Source organism: Podarcis gaigeae (genome assembly GCF_964106915.1).
Source record: "Podarcis gaigeae genome assembly, chromosome: 1".
Classification (NCBI taxonomy): Eukaryota; Metazoa; Chordata; class Lepidosauria; order Squamata; family Lacertidae; genus Podarcis; species Podarcis gaigeae.
This window is the reverse complement of record NC_139678.1, coordinates 38,984,528-39,000,151: the sequence shown is the minus strand read 5'-3', so window position 1 is coordinate 39,000,151 and position 15,624 is coordinate 38,984,528. Positions and strand designations below refer to the sequence as shown.

Below are 15,624 nucleotides of genomic sequence, written 5' to 3'. Positions count from 1 at the left end.
GTTAAAGCCCCACAGTTTCAAGCAGTTTTATAGCAAATCATTTTTCAAATTCATTGTAGACAAAGCTGTCACATTCTTAAAGAGCTAGCATTTATGGAATTGTAGTTTAGATTTTGGTATATATACTTAATGTCTTGTAGAGTTAAGGAGGAAAATAGTTTGTTTTGTGTTGTGATGGAATCATGGCAAAAGGCATTAAATCTTTCGATTAATTTATTTTCTGTCATACTATAATAAGCTACATTTTCAATAAATTGTAACTATGGAGGGGCATTTGGTTTTTCAAGAGCATAATGCATCAAATGATTTAAGGTTTTAACCCCATAGGACCAGAGAGCTATTCATACTGGCAAGGCAAGCATTTAGTCTTGAGTAATTTCTACTTCTTATTTCTGTGTTTATCCTTCTAAAGCCCTTCAACCAGTTAATGCATTGTAACTCTTGCAAAAGTAAAACATTCATGGTCCCATTCTAAGGCACAGTTAAGCATACCTAAGTAGTATCAGTGGAATTTAAGCCTGCTTAATTGTGCACCAGATCGAGGGCAATTTGGATAGCTTGACTTCTCAGTTTTGTAATGAAAAGAAAATGGCTGCCTCACAAAAGAAACATATTTCTTGAACAGGAGATTTCCGTGTGGTACTGCACATGCTACCCCAACATCCCATGATCCACGCCCTCCGGCTTTGTGTGAAAGTGCTTAGAATTCCATGGGATGTTTTTCTGTTCATTGAGATAAGGTCAGAGTGGAGTATACAGTGTTGGTGCACATGGGGACATTGGGGCTGTGGTTTGCACCCTGAAGTGGGTTAATATCTTTAAAATGTTGATTCAGAGAATGTTGGTTTGTGTAGCTTTGTAGTACTGTATATCCATGTCAGCAAATCCTATTGAGTTCATTGCAGCTTGCTGCCAGATAAGTAGGCATAAGTAGGATTACAGCCGAAATTGATATATAAATGATTTCTTTTTCTAAATTGCTAAAATTAGAAGAAAATCCCAATTCCCACCAGTTCTCCCTTCACTGCGTGCCGTATCATCCTCAAGTGCTTCCAATTGTTTTGAAATCTTTTATGGGGCGTGTGGGAGACTTAAGAAGAGCCCTTCTTGATCAGACCAGAGGTTCATCTTGTCTAGTATCCTGTTCTCTCAGAAGCTTATGAGAAGCCCACAAACAGGACATGAGAGCAGTAACACTCTTCCACTGTTGTCCCATAGCAACTGGTATTCAGATACATGAATACCAGTTCATGACTAGTACCAACTGATAGTACCAACTAGTCATGGTTTCATGACTAGTACCAATTGATAAATTTATCCTCCATGAAAAATTGTCAAAGCCACTTTTAAAGCCATTTACGTGGGTAGCCAACATTATAGCTTGCAGTATCAAATTCCATTGTTTTTCTATGCACAATGTGAAGAAGCCCAACCTTTTGGTGTGTCCTGAATCTTCACCATTCAGTGTGAGGGGGGGATTTCTCTCTACCCACTTTCTCCACACGTACATGTTTTAAAGCTCATTAGTATTCTCTTTTGCTTTATATCTGAACTAAAAAAGTCCCATACATTATAACCTTTCCACATAGGAGAGTTGCTGCAGCCCCCTGACTATTTTGGTTGCTTCTTCTTCTTTTTTGGCAGCTTTTTAAGCTGTGCAATTTTTGAGATGCAGCAATCAGGACTACCCAGTTTCCGAAGTATAGTCACACCATGGGTTTACATACATGCAGTTATTGACAGTTATATTTTCCATCCCTTTCCTAATGATCCCCACCATGGAATCCCCTCTTTTTTTCCACAGCTTCCTCATTGAGTCGACATTTTAATTGAGCTCACCAAATGACCCCAAGATCTTTTCCTCATTAGTCACAACCAGCTCCAATCCTGCCAGTATATATGTGAAGTGAAGAATTTCTTTTGTCCCAGTGTGCTTGGTTTTACACTGACTTACACTGAATAGCATTCGCCAATTTGTCCTCAATTTATCCAGTTTGTAGAGATCCATTCAGAGATCTTTGTAAGCGTTTGTACATCTGCAAACCCAGCTACTACACTGTTCATCTTTTAACTCCAGACATGCTGTAAATTATTTAGAAAGCGTTCATCCCAATACAATTTTTTTTAGGAGACACTTTTTATAACCCTTCATTGTGGGTATTGTCTGTGTATTCCTCTCTTTGCTCCATGTTCTTTAACCACATACCGATCCACAAGATTATCTATCCTCTTATTCCATTTGTGCCAAGTTTATTTAGAAACCTTTCGGTAGAATTTCCTGGATCATTCCTGCCCACATGCTTACTGACACTCTCACAGAACTCTGAATTTTGGAGCGTAAAAGGTTAGTGAGATAGGACTTACCTTTGCCATCTTCCACAGCAACACATATTCTCCTTCAGATTCAAACTCGTAGTGAAGTTAATCCATGCAAAACCTGTCATGTAATAAGCAGTATACAATAGTGTATGATAGTACCTGCTTGCTATATATATATATGGCTTTTTAAAGATACCCTTCCCATTCACATAGAATGCAGGCACATCCCTGCTAATGTTTGTTACATGGGAAACAGATCAACAACCTATCTTTACTATAAGAAATCAGCTGGTGGGTCATATTCAGGCCTTGTAAACCTCCCCCACCCCGGTCTCTACCAACACCAGATTGGGAGCAAAAAGCTTGGGTGGTATTCAGCTAAACAGTTCTGCTAGCACAAGCATTCGTTGCTGTGCTATAGAACTCCCTAAATCTGTTCTGGAGGGGCGAGGGAAAATCCACAGTATATTTAGGGGGCCTGTGGGGAGAGAAGAGGGAGGGTATGTTCAGTTGCACTTGGGCTGGCAGATCTGTTTAGTTGGATACTTCCCCATGTTCCTGGTTTCTCTTGGTGAGCTCCTTTCCTCTTGGGAAATGTGAGCTTCCATAAGTGGCTGTGACATAATTACCGAACCTTTGGGACACCCTCTCATTCCCTGATGAGCGATGCTTCCCTGTTCAGATGGGCTCTGCTCCTATGTCAATTTAGAGCATTGATAGGGGTTGAGTTTCGTGAGCTACGGCTGTTGCCCTGCAAAAATCTAGTATGATGTTCCTTTTTCTCCCGTTATTTATTATGTTGGATAATCTTCAGTGCACAAAGAACTTTTTATCTCACTGGCTGTCATGGTGATGTTAGGTAGGTAAGCTATATGATGGACAATGTACCAAGGACCTATGCAGTCTCAAAAATTTTCAAAGCCGTAAAGAAAACATAAGCATAAGGATAGTGTAGGACGATTTACAAAAGGTAGGCCTGGGCGTATGGAAGGGTAGACCAGAGCACATAGAAACCCCCGGTCACTGGAATCCATTGTCATAATTCATAATAATTCTAATAGAAGTCATATCTGGGCTGACCAGATTAAACAAGAATGGTATTTGTTGAGTGCATTGCATGTTGAGTTCAGTGTTCAAACATGTCATTCTCCTTAGTTATGTTTCGCAGGTGTTAATTTTACATTCTTTCAATTGAATATTTTATAATCACTCCACAGTTTGGGCTAGCATGCCTTAGTATAATAATCAGCTCCTGCTCTCTTCTGCTGTTCTGTAATGCATTTTCTTTAGCTAAATCTCTTAATGTTTAACTACAAAGGCTCACTGGAAATTTGTTTTATATTGTTTCTGGCAGCACAATGAACCCTTGTGCCTCAGGGAGAATAACATTTTATTCACTGTTCTGGTTTAATACATTACCGCACAACTTCAAGATGCATTTTTGCATAATAATGGAAAAGATTCCTCTACTCTTTCTTTATTAAAAACTTAAGAATGTTATTTTTCCTGCACATTTTATGCGTCTAATACCTTTTTAAAAGTATAGATATTGGCATGTCAAATGTGCTTTGTTTTATAGGTATATTATAAACTCTTAATAACATTATTTGTCACCTAACATTCATAGTTGTCCATGGAGGCCTCAGTTTCCTCTTCACTGGAAAACAAGGGCACTGTTGTATGAAGTGTAGCTTCATTAATATTTTACTTTTTCCTGTAAGAATTTGATATGATATGCCTTGAATATAAAACCTCTTCATCCTTCTCTTTTACAAAAGTTATATTGTGCTTCTATTTCTTGGACACCACAAGCGGTTTCATATATGGCAATTTTACATAGAGTAATTCTTTTTCAAAAAAAGATTTATACCCTGCCCTTCAATAAAATTCCAGGAGTGACTTACATTTCTGAAACACAATAAAACAACATAAAAACATTGACTTGGAGTTGGAGGGGACCTTGTAGTCCATTTCCCTCAGATCTCTCTTAGTTCAGGTAATCATACAGCCCTCTTTGCTTGCTTACCGTCTGGTGATGGGACAATTATATGGACCATTCTGATATGATTTAGCAAACAAAATACCAGTGTTTAACTGAAGCAATAATAAAAAAGTTCTGTTACCTGAGTTGGAAATAAGCCACATCAAAATTGCTGTCTAAAAGCAGCAAAAGCTGTGCATTTAGGAAGCCTTCAAATCATAGTCATTTGTGTAAGTATTATGTCACTGCTGCTTTTCACACTTTATATTGTTGTAATCTCTGTAGGCCTTAATTACAGATTGATTCCCCTTTGCTTGCTTTTGGGGGGGAGCACTTATTGCTCAAGGAATATAACTATAGAATTCCTGTTGTAAGATTTTAATTTTTGAAGTAAATAGTATGGGGGAGGGGGAACCATGTAATTTTGTTGGGAATATTTATGGCATAGTCTTATGTGCTAGAATAGGAGGGAAATCACATAATTAGCTCTGTCAAGTGAAATATCAAGGTTATTTAGTTAAAAAAGAATCCCTGCTGCGAGGATAACTATTTCATAATGCCTGCTGTCAATAATCTATGGCTGATCATTAGGGCCTACGTTCCCTGAAAGGACATGAACTGGTACCAAACATAAGCTTTGCTTTACGCTTTTATCACATTCCTGTAAAAACACATAATGCACAAAGACACACATGGCAACAAATGGTTCAGGAGCTGAATTAATGTGAAATCTTAAGTTCTTCTGCTGCTGCTTTGGGGCCTGTTCTTTCAAGGTGATCAGCTCTTCAAGTGATCACATCCAGTCAGAGATTGTGTTATTAATATGATGGCATCATAACATGGTGCAGCCTGTTAGGATATTTCCGTTCCACCTTAAGAGAGAGCAGGCTTGTGAGTCACAGAGTCTGCTTATTTCCTGTTTCTCAGGATGTTTATGTTTGCTATTGCTTTCCTTTTCTCTCTCTGCGCCAGAACACGCTAGCAGGCAGTCATGTTTGTTCTGTGTTCTGACCAACACTGAATAAACATTCTAAATGATACCCTCCTGAGTTCAACTTTTGCTGTGTGAATTCTGCTGATAGAGTGTGCACCAGCCCAAGAATGTGGCAAGCTATTTCTTAGGCTTCGTGTCGCTAATTGCTGATACTGTATCTACGGGAGGTCGATGGATCGTCCGGCAGCCGGCTTGGGGGCTCAGATGGACTTTATCTCCCTGGCAGTATCCCAACACAGCCAAGGAGAGGGAAAGTAGTGTCCCTATGTAAATTTTGAATGGGTGAACATATTTGCCCTTCTCAGGATAGTTCTCCAAAATTGCTGGAAGGGAGGGTAGTTTTTGAGGGTGGTAAAAGCCACAGCTATACAAATGCCCATCCTCTTTCAGCTCTACTTTCAAATATCCAAGACTGACATTGAATTCTTATCTCATTTCATTCTCTTTGCGCGGATCATAGAATTGTCAAGTTGGAAGGGACCGCGAGGGTCAGTTTTTTAGTTCAACCTTCTGCAGTGCAGAAATCTTTTTGTCCAACGTAGGACACAAACCCACAACCCTGAGATTAAGAGTCTCTTGCTGTATTGGTTGCGCTATCCTGCCGCACCAAAAAATTGTGACTTGAAATCTGCAAATTTTCATGGCCAGGCTTAAAAAAGCACAACACAAAATAATGGTCAGAAAATGGATTGTATTGGACCCCCCCTTTTCTTATTTGAGCAACTGCAGAAATAGGGAGGTGGGAATTACCTTTGAAGAGACATAATTTTCTGAGGTTTCTCTTGGAGTCAAGGCCTCTGATATGCAAGTTGTGCTTAATTGTGTATCTCAAGATGGAGATGTGATTCATTAACATTTAATTAATTCAGAAAAAAATATTTCTATGTAAATTGCAAAGCATATCTTTCAGTTTAATAAATATAGATATACATGCATGTTCATATATATATATATATATATATATATATATATATATATATATATGCATGCGTGTGCATGCCTGGTGGTAATAGGAGAAAATGTTCCTGGCAAACACAAACAAGTCTTATGGACTAAAGAAGCATATAAGACTTGATTTATCTTTCCTTAAAACAAGTCCACCCAGCTTCTCAAAGCATGAAATATTCTCTTAATCCCCATTGGATCAAAATGAACTTTTAAATACCACTTTGTAAAAAGCTTTTAAAAAGAAAAGAAATGGGGATTTGCATCTGTTTCCACAAGGTAGTTTAAAACCATGACCTTGAGCCATGTGCTATCAGTGAAAGATTCCAGGCAGCCTGGGATATTTTTCTTAATGTACTTAACACTCTTGAGATGTTTGTGCATTTCTCATATCACCATAACCATCTTCATAGGGGAGCTCATAAATGGCATATATGTGCCAACTGAAAATACGCCTTTACTGATCTTGAAACTCTTTTGCTTGGAAAGGTGTGACATTATATGCTTTTCTTCTGGAACAGGCAAAAGATGAACCCATCATTTTCTCCTTTAAAAAATGAATGCAGCTACACACATCGACAAGCCACACACACACACGTTTCTTTCTTTCCTTTGAAAGACAGAGAAATCTTTCACTCGTTCTCTACTTGATATGGCAAGTCTATTCCCCACCCAAGTAATATCTATCTCATATGTCTGTTCACAGTGCACGAAGCTGCATGTGGTCTCCCTCAAATGTTGTTTTAACAGGAGAACTGATCAAGGCAGAAAACAAGAAGCAAAGAGATTATCAGAGCCTTTTCCTTCTAACTTCAGAGTTTTATGCTCTGTTCTATTCTGAGAGAACTGCTCAGTGGGAGAAACGCTGTCAGTTTTAGATTTTTGTAACAACAAGCCTCCTCTGCCAAGGAAATGAAGATCTCTGACAAGTTAGACACTGCGGCTGCTAATTATGGTTGTTCTTTTTAAGGTGTACATGAAACTTGAGGCATGTAGCAAAATCACGTTCATTATTCCAAGAAGTTTACAGGGACCCAATCCTCAGCGTGCCTGCAACCACATCTCTCCATTTTACCCAAAGGTGTGGATATAAGGGAACCATCTACAGTGCATTGTATTTTTCTGTTTTGGCAGAAAGTGAATGGAAATTAAGAGGGCTATGGCAAGATATGACTCTGTTCCCGCACTAGTGAGGGGGCAAATGATTGGCGAATCATGGCCTTCTATAATAAATCTTCATTAGGAAATACTTCTCAGAAGCGTTTTGTACAATGCTGAGGGCCTGAAGAGAGAATGTAAGAATTCATTTCATATTGTCAGGGCATTGTAAGCATTTGCTTAGTCCTGTGCTGGTAGAAACACAAATATTTTATTGGGGGGGGGGAGTAGACTGTTAATGGGCATTCTGCACATGACCTGCTTTGTGTGCAAGTCTCTTAAGGGAAAGAAAAAAATGACCTTGTTCTTGGAAGGAGAGCAATGAGTACAGAGGATCTGGCAGCTCTACCTGTGTTGGCACAGACATGCCAAAGTTGATGAGGATTCTTAGGCCTAATGCTGTTCGAGAGATTTCCACGGGTGGCAGCAGTGACACTGATGGATTTCCTATGCTGCTGGAGCAATTTAGTCCTTAGTTTTTATAAAGGGAGCATGGCCACTTGTCCCAAATACTACAGCCTACAGGACCAAAAACTGTTCACTTTCTCTAATTTGGGTTTTTATCCTGACATTACAAAACGCCTACAACCCCGCTAGAATGAAAGTTAGAGTTCTGCTTGTTTAGTTTGGAAAGCCAGTGTGGACATACCGGGTAGGGACTTGGGCAAAACAGCAAAAGGTTCAGTAACCCAAGTTCTGATACAGATCCTTAAGGAAGTCGCTGTCTTTCAGTCTAGTCCTCAGTTTTCATTAAACAATCTGTAAAAACAGCAATATGTTTTTAAAGCAATTCAGACATAAAAGTCTACTTTGGGTGCACTTGAGGTCTTGCGTGTTTTTTTAGGCTTCTGCACTTAATGATCAGGCAAAAATAATTGTAAAAAGAATGGTCGTTCTTTATCTCTCAGATATAATAAGCTGTTTGGTGAACTGTAGACCCTCAATCCAAATATGTATCCTTATTTCAGAGCATGTGCCATTCTGGATTGGAGATCCATCTAGTCCATCATTCTTTGTAGAAATAACTAGCATCTATCAGGTACTGTGCAGGTCACTATATATTTGCTAGTGGACTATGATCTATATTTCCCCCACCCATGCTGTAAATTTCGGTATTGTGTACTGGATAACTCGTTAGGTTGTGAAGTTCCGAATCATGCTAGCAGCACTTCCTCAGAATGAGGGAAAGAAGCCTGAGTCACACTAGAAGAAGAGGAGCAGACAGAGGCGGCTTCTTGTTTTGGTCACTTCACAAAACAGCTTTGTATTTTAGATTAAACAGACCTGCAGTTTGAGTCTTTTAAGGTTGCATTTAAGGTTGCTTTCTTGTCTCCATTACCATGAACATGACGAATGTTCCCATGTGTACTATTGATTTGCATTGCTTTATCTATATAATGATTCTCTGTTAATTGTACTAAGTAAATTAAATCATTACGTTGCACTGTTCGCCAAGGTTGCAATCCAGTTTTATGTGTGCAAATCTCATTGATCTCCTGGGGACTTAAGTGTTAGCAACTATATGTGGAAACTCAGTCTCAGTTACAGGCATTAACATCTTGCCTCCACATCTTGCTCTAAAATGAAATAAAATGCTCTCCATTCCTTTTACCTCGAGATGATTTGCTTGTCCAAGGGCTTCGCCTTTTGACGTAATGTGTGCTGCCATATTTATTTCAAGCAGGTGCAACCTCTGAGCAAAGCCCTGGCTGTGAGCTGTTCTTGTGAAAAGCAGTTTGAAGAAAACACACGGCCCACGTCAGATGAGCGGAAGGAAGCCGCTTGCATCATCTGGGACACTTCTGGACCTACTTCTGTGAAGTCCAGTGAGTTTTCTGCTTCTCCTCAGTCATTAAGGATACATACAATTTCCTTAAGGGATAGTCATGTTAGTGTGTAGCATCAGAACCAACAAAAAGCCTAGTAGCACCTTAAATACTTTCCTGGCAACCAAGGAAGGGATTTTTATTGGTGGTGGAATATCCACCCTGCAGAGACTTGCCTGGTGCCCAGTCTGTGGTTTTTTAGGTGCCAGGTGAATAGCTTTTCATTATTTCAGGCCTTTTCATTTTAATGGAGGAGAGGGCTATTGATGGCTGCTAACCACAGTGGCTATATGCACTGCCTCCACATTTGGAGGCAGTTGTGCTTCTGAATACAAGTTGCTGGAAACCACAGGAAAAGAGCGTGCTCTTGATCTCGAATCCTGCTTGCGGTTTCCAACAGGTAATTGTCCAGTCACTGTGAGAGCCATTAGCCTGATCCACCAAGCCCTTCTTATGTTCTTAATTATAATGCTACATCTATTTTAGTGTTTCTGGGTCTCTGCACTAAGTTATTCCCCTTACTAGTTTCATGTTGTGTTTCAATTGTTTTCAGTTACTGGTTTTGTGTTGGTTATGGCCTTCTTGATTTATTTACAACTGGTTTGAATGTTTATCATTTACATTTTGTGTATTTTGTATTTTTAATGGTCTGTAAACAAAGGTAACTCAATTGCATGGCCAGTATATGCATGTAATCAATAAAAAACAAATAGTGACTAACAAATATATTGCGGCATAAACTTTTGTGGACCAGAAAACACTTTGCAAATGCTTGGAATGCTATCATAAGTTGGCAGGTATATGGAAGGCAGAGAGAGAGAAATGTTAGCAGTGAGGTCAGAAGTAAATGAATTCTAAGACTGCGTAATTACATTGCATTTTAAATGCAAAAATAATTACAGTGACTGTTTGCAGTGCAATGTGGATGATACACCAATGGCCTGGCATTAGTGAGTAAATTAGTAAAGTAGTTTTATCATAAAGTGAGTGCAGGTTTTATTTTTAACAATACCAACAGAATGTTTTGGTTTTTGGTGTGTTGTTGTTGTTGTTTTACTAACTTGGGAATGGCAGTAGAGGTCTTTTGACTTCTTGTTTTCCTTCATCCTACCTTCAGAATCTTATTAGGGATGTCAGCATTTTTCTTAGAAGGAAGTTCAAGGCTTTCACTCTTGGACTCTAATGACTCTCTCCTGCATGCATGGGAGATTTATACATATAATTCCCATTAGTGTTAATAACTATTATAGCTTTCCAATGTTGATCTCCTCCCAGATGATGTGCCCATGCCTCTTTAAATTTGAGCTATAGGGCTGCAGCTCTTATTTATCTGCATGAATTAGAGCTCCATCCCACAAAAAGGCACTCTATTCTGAGAAGTCCTATTTGTTTCAATAAAGTACTGCACGGAAGAGTAATAGAGTAATGCTTGGGGAAATGGAACAGATCTGTTCAGGGCTCTTGTTTTTCGTTGTAACATACTTCAAGTCCATACTTCTGATTCAGAATCTCATGCACCACCTTCTGCAAATAGCCCACTTCACATTCAATACGTTGAGTTGCTAATGAATAATTTGAAGACTTAATCCTAAATATTTGCGCAATTTTACAGCCTGCATGGCCATCATATGTCATGGATGGATGTGTAAGGATTTGCAGGCACAAAAGTTAATGCTGCTTCTTTTTCTTTGGTGATCACTCGTACCTGAGTAAGATTGTCTTCCATAACACGGTTTTGACTGTGGAGGCCAATTCTGGATCTACACGTCCTTCTACAACAGGGACATAGGTTTCCGGGTGGGAGTTGATCACAGTGAGGGTTTGCCAAGCGTGTCTTCCTCTTAGCACATTTCTCCCTTTCATCCTGAGTTTGAATGTCTTCAAACCCACGACACCTTTGGTAAAGACTGCTCTCCAATTGGAGCGCTTGCAGGCCAGTGTTTCCCAGTTGTTGGTGTTTATACTACATTTTTTAAGATTTGCTTTGAGGGAGTCTTCAAACCTCTTTTGTTGACCCACCGGCATTACGCTTACCATTTTTAAGTTTGGAATAGAGTAGTTGCTTTGGAAGACGAAAATCAGGCATCTGCACAACATGACCAGTCCAACAAAGTCAATGTTGAAGAATCATCACTTCGACACTGGTGATCTATGCTTCTTCTACTACACTGGCATTAGTTCACCTGTCTTCCCAAGTGATGTGTACAATTTTTTGGAGACATCATTGATGGAATCTTTCAAGGAGGTGGAGATGGCATTTATAAGTGGTCTGTGTTTCACAAGCATACAGTAAGGTTGGTAGTGCAATAGCTTTGTAAACAAGCATTTTGGTTTCCCTGCAAATGTCCTTGTCTGCAAACACTCTGCACTTCAATCGGGAGGAAGCTGCACTTTCAGAGCTCAAGTGATGCTGTGGCTTGGACCCTAATATCTTGGAGTGGAGTTCTGATTATCCAGTTTTACAGCTTCATTTTCCCTGTTGCAGCCCTCTATGCCTCTGTGAAAAACTGCCCTGAGGGTCAGAGCAGCCTCCAGAATGCCTGGAATGTGTCACTGTGGCATGACTTACCATTGAAGGTTGCAATCAGAGACGTACAAGGAACCAAAGTGTTTTCCATTCATTCCAGGGCTCAGTTGGCTCCAAACCTTTAATTGGATCACTTCTTTGCTTGTTGGAAGGGTCTTAACTCAGTGGTCGAGCACATACTTTGCATGCAAAACATCCCAGGTTCAGTCCTTGGCTGGGCTGGGAAAGACGTATCTGCCTGAAACCCTCAAGAGCTACTGCCAATCAGTGTAGACAGTGCAGAGCTAGATGGGCCAATAGTCTGACACTGTGAAAGGGAGCTTTCTATGTTTGATGTAAAACCAGTTCATAGGCTTTATTCATTTGTATGTAATGGTGTGTTTGACAGTTGAACCTGAACTTAAATATATACACACCATGCAAATAGTATAGCAGTATGATTTAGGAAATGGTAACATCCTAAAATGAGGGACGCGGGTGGTGCTGTGGATTAAACCACAGAGCCTAGGACTTGCCGATCAGAAGGTCGGCGGTTTGAATCCCTGCGATGGGGGTGAGCTCTTGTTGCTCGGCCCCTGCTCCTGCCAACCTATCAGTTCGAAAGCACGTCCAAGTGCAAGCAGATAAATATGTACCGATCCGGCAGGAAGGTAAATGGCGTTTCCGTGCGCTGCTCTGGTTCACCAGAAGCAGCTTAGTCATGCTGGCCACATGACCCGGAAGCTGTACGCCGGCTCCCTTGGCCAATAAAGTGAGATGAGCGCCGCAATCCCAGAGTGGGTCACGACTGGACCTATTGGTCAGGGGTCCCTTTACCTTTACCTTTAACATCCTAAAATAGTGTGATATTTATTCATTTGGACAATTCTTTTGGGTTGAAATAAATAGAATAGTGTGTTGTATATGTATATCAATCCTAAGTATGTTTGCTGGGTGTTAGTTCCTAGTAAAAAGGGATATGAGTATACTGTTTGGTTTGTGAATTGCTTTATACATCATAAAATATACATTTGGACATCATAAAAGTGATAATCCACTTTTTATCTTTCAAGGGCTCATAAGTATTGCATTGGGAATGTAGGGCTGCTTTTGTTGTAAAAACCTTAAAGTAGCAAGTCTTGTAGCTTGTTTTTGTAGGAACGACTAAATAAGGCTAAAGCATTTGTCATTACAACCTCATCTTTTAAAACTTACATTTTTACAGATAAGACGCTTGAAACCTCAGTGAAGTCTCCGCAGGGCTACCAGTGGCTAACAGGCTTCAGTGCTCTCCTAAATGCATCGGAAGGAGGAAGCGTGCAAGAATCGGCTAAGAATGTCTTTTCGTCTCTCCTAGGTGGTTTATTAGGGATTTAAATAATACAATGTAACATGCAGAATACATCTGCTTTAATTAGCACTGCAACTTCTTATCAATAATTGGGGTGATGAGTTGATGTAATGGTTTGAATGCAAATTTAAAAGACCAATTGTTTCTACATTGCAGGCTCTCTTAAGCAGCAGCAAAGGAGGCGCTATAGAGAGTATGCAATCTGTTTTGCTATGAGTGGGTGGGGCCAGCTGTTTGTAAACAAGATAGATCTAAGCAGCAGACTTTCCAGAGAGAAGAAAGGGTCTTGTTTCCTCAAAGAATCTAGGCCTCTGGCCGCTCCCTATCTGAGCATGCCAGGTCACTCAAATCTTTGGTCACCTAGTTCACTATCCTGGGACTTTTCAGTCTCTTTTGCTATTCTCCCCACTGCCAGAATTGAAGAAGGATGCAGGAATGTGCTTAGGAGAACGGATGACTGTCTCTCATATCTGCTACAAATTCTAATCAAATTGTTTTGAAATGCATTGATTAATCAATTCTTTCTTTTAAAAAATTGGTTGATTAGTTCTATTGTTTACAGATTTGTTTGGTTAGCTATCTCAGGATTGCTCATTATGAAAAAGGCTTGGCAGCAGGTGTTTGCAGAATTGCGTCAGTATATGTGAACACGTTTAAAATCATTTGCAATCAGGCTCTCCGCTGTTCATTGTGTCATTTGTAAAAGACAGTGGGATTTGTTTTCATACTTTTATATTTTGCTGTATGCACTCTGTGTTGTGTATGCTTTCTGCTTGCTAAACTGCCTTTATCACCATAATTTTAAATTGAGTTCTCCAGAAAGCTGTGGCTGTGGTACATTTTGGCATCCAGGATTAGGTCAGTGGCTTTAAATCTCGTTTATGTACTTAATGCAAGGAAAGAATTGCTATCTTGGGAATCGTAGTAGCTGGATTTCTTAGTATCAAACCCTTACAAGATATTGACATATAAAACAAAATGCTTCCATTTTGTTCTGCATCTTTCCTCATTTTACACTTTTAAATAAAGAAATGTTTATGCAGGCATCTTTTTCATTCATAAAAATGGAAATTGCTCTCTGAGGCGGCAATGGGCAAGTTTGTATTCTTGTTCACGGATACTTTTGATGTATTAGCTCATAAAATCTTAACATTTGGCTTGTGCAGCTGAGTTCATGACTGAATACAGAATGATAAAGAAGCGCTAGCAATTTTGAAAGCCAAAAGGCATCATGCTTTCTAAAGGACCCTTAAGCTAGTTCTTAACAGCCTGGAAATCAGCAAGGAGGCTGTAATCAGGCTTGTAGGTAAAGGCAGCAAAGTTCTGCATAAATCTTTTCGGCATAACATGTAAATGTAAGCAATGGGGCTCTATCACGTTTGCTTGCTGCTTGTTATATTTCCATGGACTCCAGCCAATCCAAATATTATACGTCCTTGCCTTTCTTTTCATTAGAATTAGACAAAAAGTAGTGGTTGTGCCTCTGGGCCAGAAGCTAAGCTTCCTACTGTTTTTGGCAGGTTACTTACATTTGAAGTATTGTTTTCCATTTCTGGCCAACTAGTAGCGTTTTGGTCCCAGGTAATGCTCGCATTTCCTGTGGCTATTTATTTTGCTCTCTGAACAGGGGGTGGGGACACAGAATGAATTATGGTCCTGTCAGCTGAAGGAACCTCCACATGGTTTTTTTGCCAGAACATTGCTGAGACACTTTAGGTATGTGTTATAACCTTTTCCTAGAAAAGCCATACCTGCTGCCTGCTTGCCCTTCTGTCCTGCTCTGCATCCCGGTGAGAAGGTACAGGAAGCACAAGCCTTGTTACAAAGCCAACTCTTTTAATACCCTCTGGGAGAGTTCACACTTTGCCGAATGGAAATCTACTAATGGACTGCACAAATGCGCACAGTCATTCTAACTCCCAAGATGAAGGCGACAAGCTTGTTAGTTACACAGAGTGTTCAGCCCTATATCTTTTTTTTAAAAGAAATAAATTTATGCATCCATGTATTCTATGACCCGAACACCTAAAATGTCTATCTAGAGTTGGCAGAAGTCAGCAACTTCGACTGCAGTCGAACCGTTTGATCCCCCAGACACCCACCCACCCCAACCAATACACAGGGTGATGCCACCATCTGTCCCTGAGTAATAGTAATAGTAATAGTAATAGTAGTAATAGTAATAGTATTTTACTATTTGTACCCACCCGTCTGGCTGGGTTTCCCCAGCCACTCTGGGTGGCTTCCAACAAAGATTAAAAATACATTAAAATGCCACACGTTAAAAACTTCCCTGAGCCGGGCTGCGTTCAGATGTCTTCTAAATGTCAGGTAGTTGTTTCTCTCTTTGACATCTGATGGGAGGGCGTTCCACAGGGCGGGCGCCGCTACCAAGAAGGCCCTCTGCCTGGTTCCCTGTAGCTTTGCTTCTTGCAGTGAGAGAACTGCCAGAAGGCCCTCGGCACTAGACCTCAGTGTCTAGACTGAACAATGGGGGTGGAGATGCTCCTTCAGGTATACTGGGCTGAGGCCGTTTAGGGCTTT

General features: G+C 40.1%; 1 protein-coding gene across 5 annotated transcripts in view; it reads left to right on the top strand.

Moving 5' to 3' along the window:
• DPH6 (diphthamine biosynthesis 6) overlaps nt 1-15,624 on the top strand; it is a 248,238-nt gene that overhangs the window by 100,010 nt on the left and 132,604 nt on the right. For 4 of the 5 annotated variants that reach the window (XM_083743446.1, XM_083743447.1, XM_083743444.1 and 1 more), the window contains exons 9-10: nt 9,079-9,223; nt 12,955-13,086. In XM_083743446.1, the coding sequence (XP_083599572.1) occupies nt 9,079-9,223; nt 12,955-13,086 (277 nt within the window). The remainder of the gene's footprint in view (nt 1-9,078; nt 9,224-12,954; nt 13,087-15,624) is intronic. The other variant, XM_083743445.1, reaches the window with a different exon arrangement.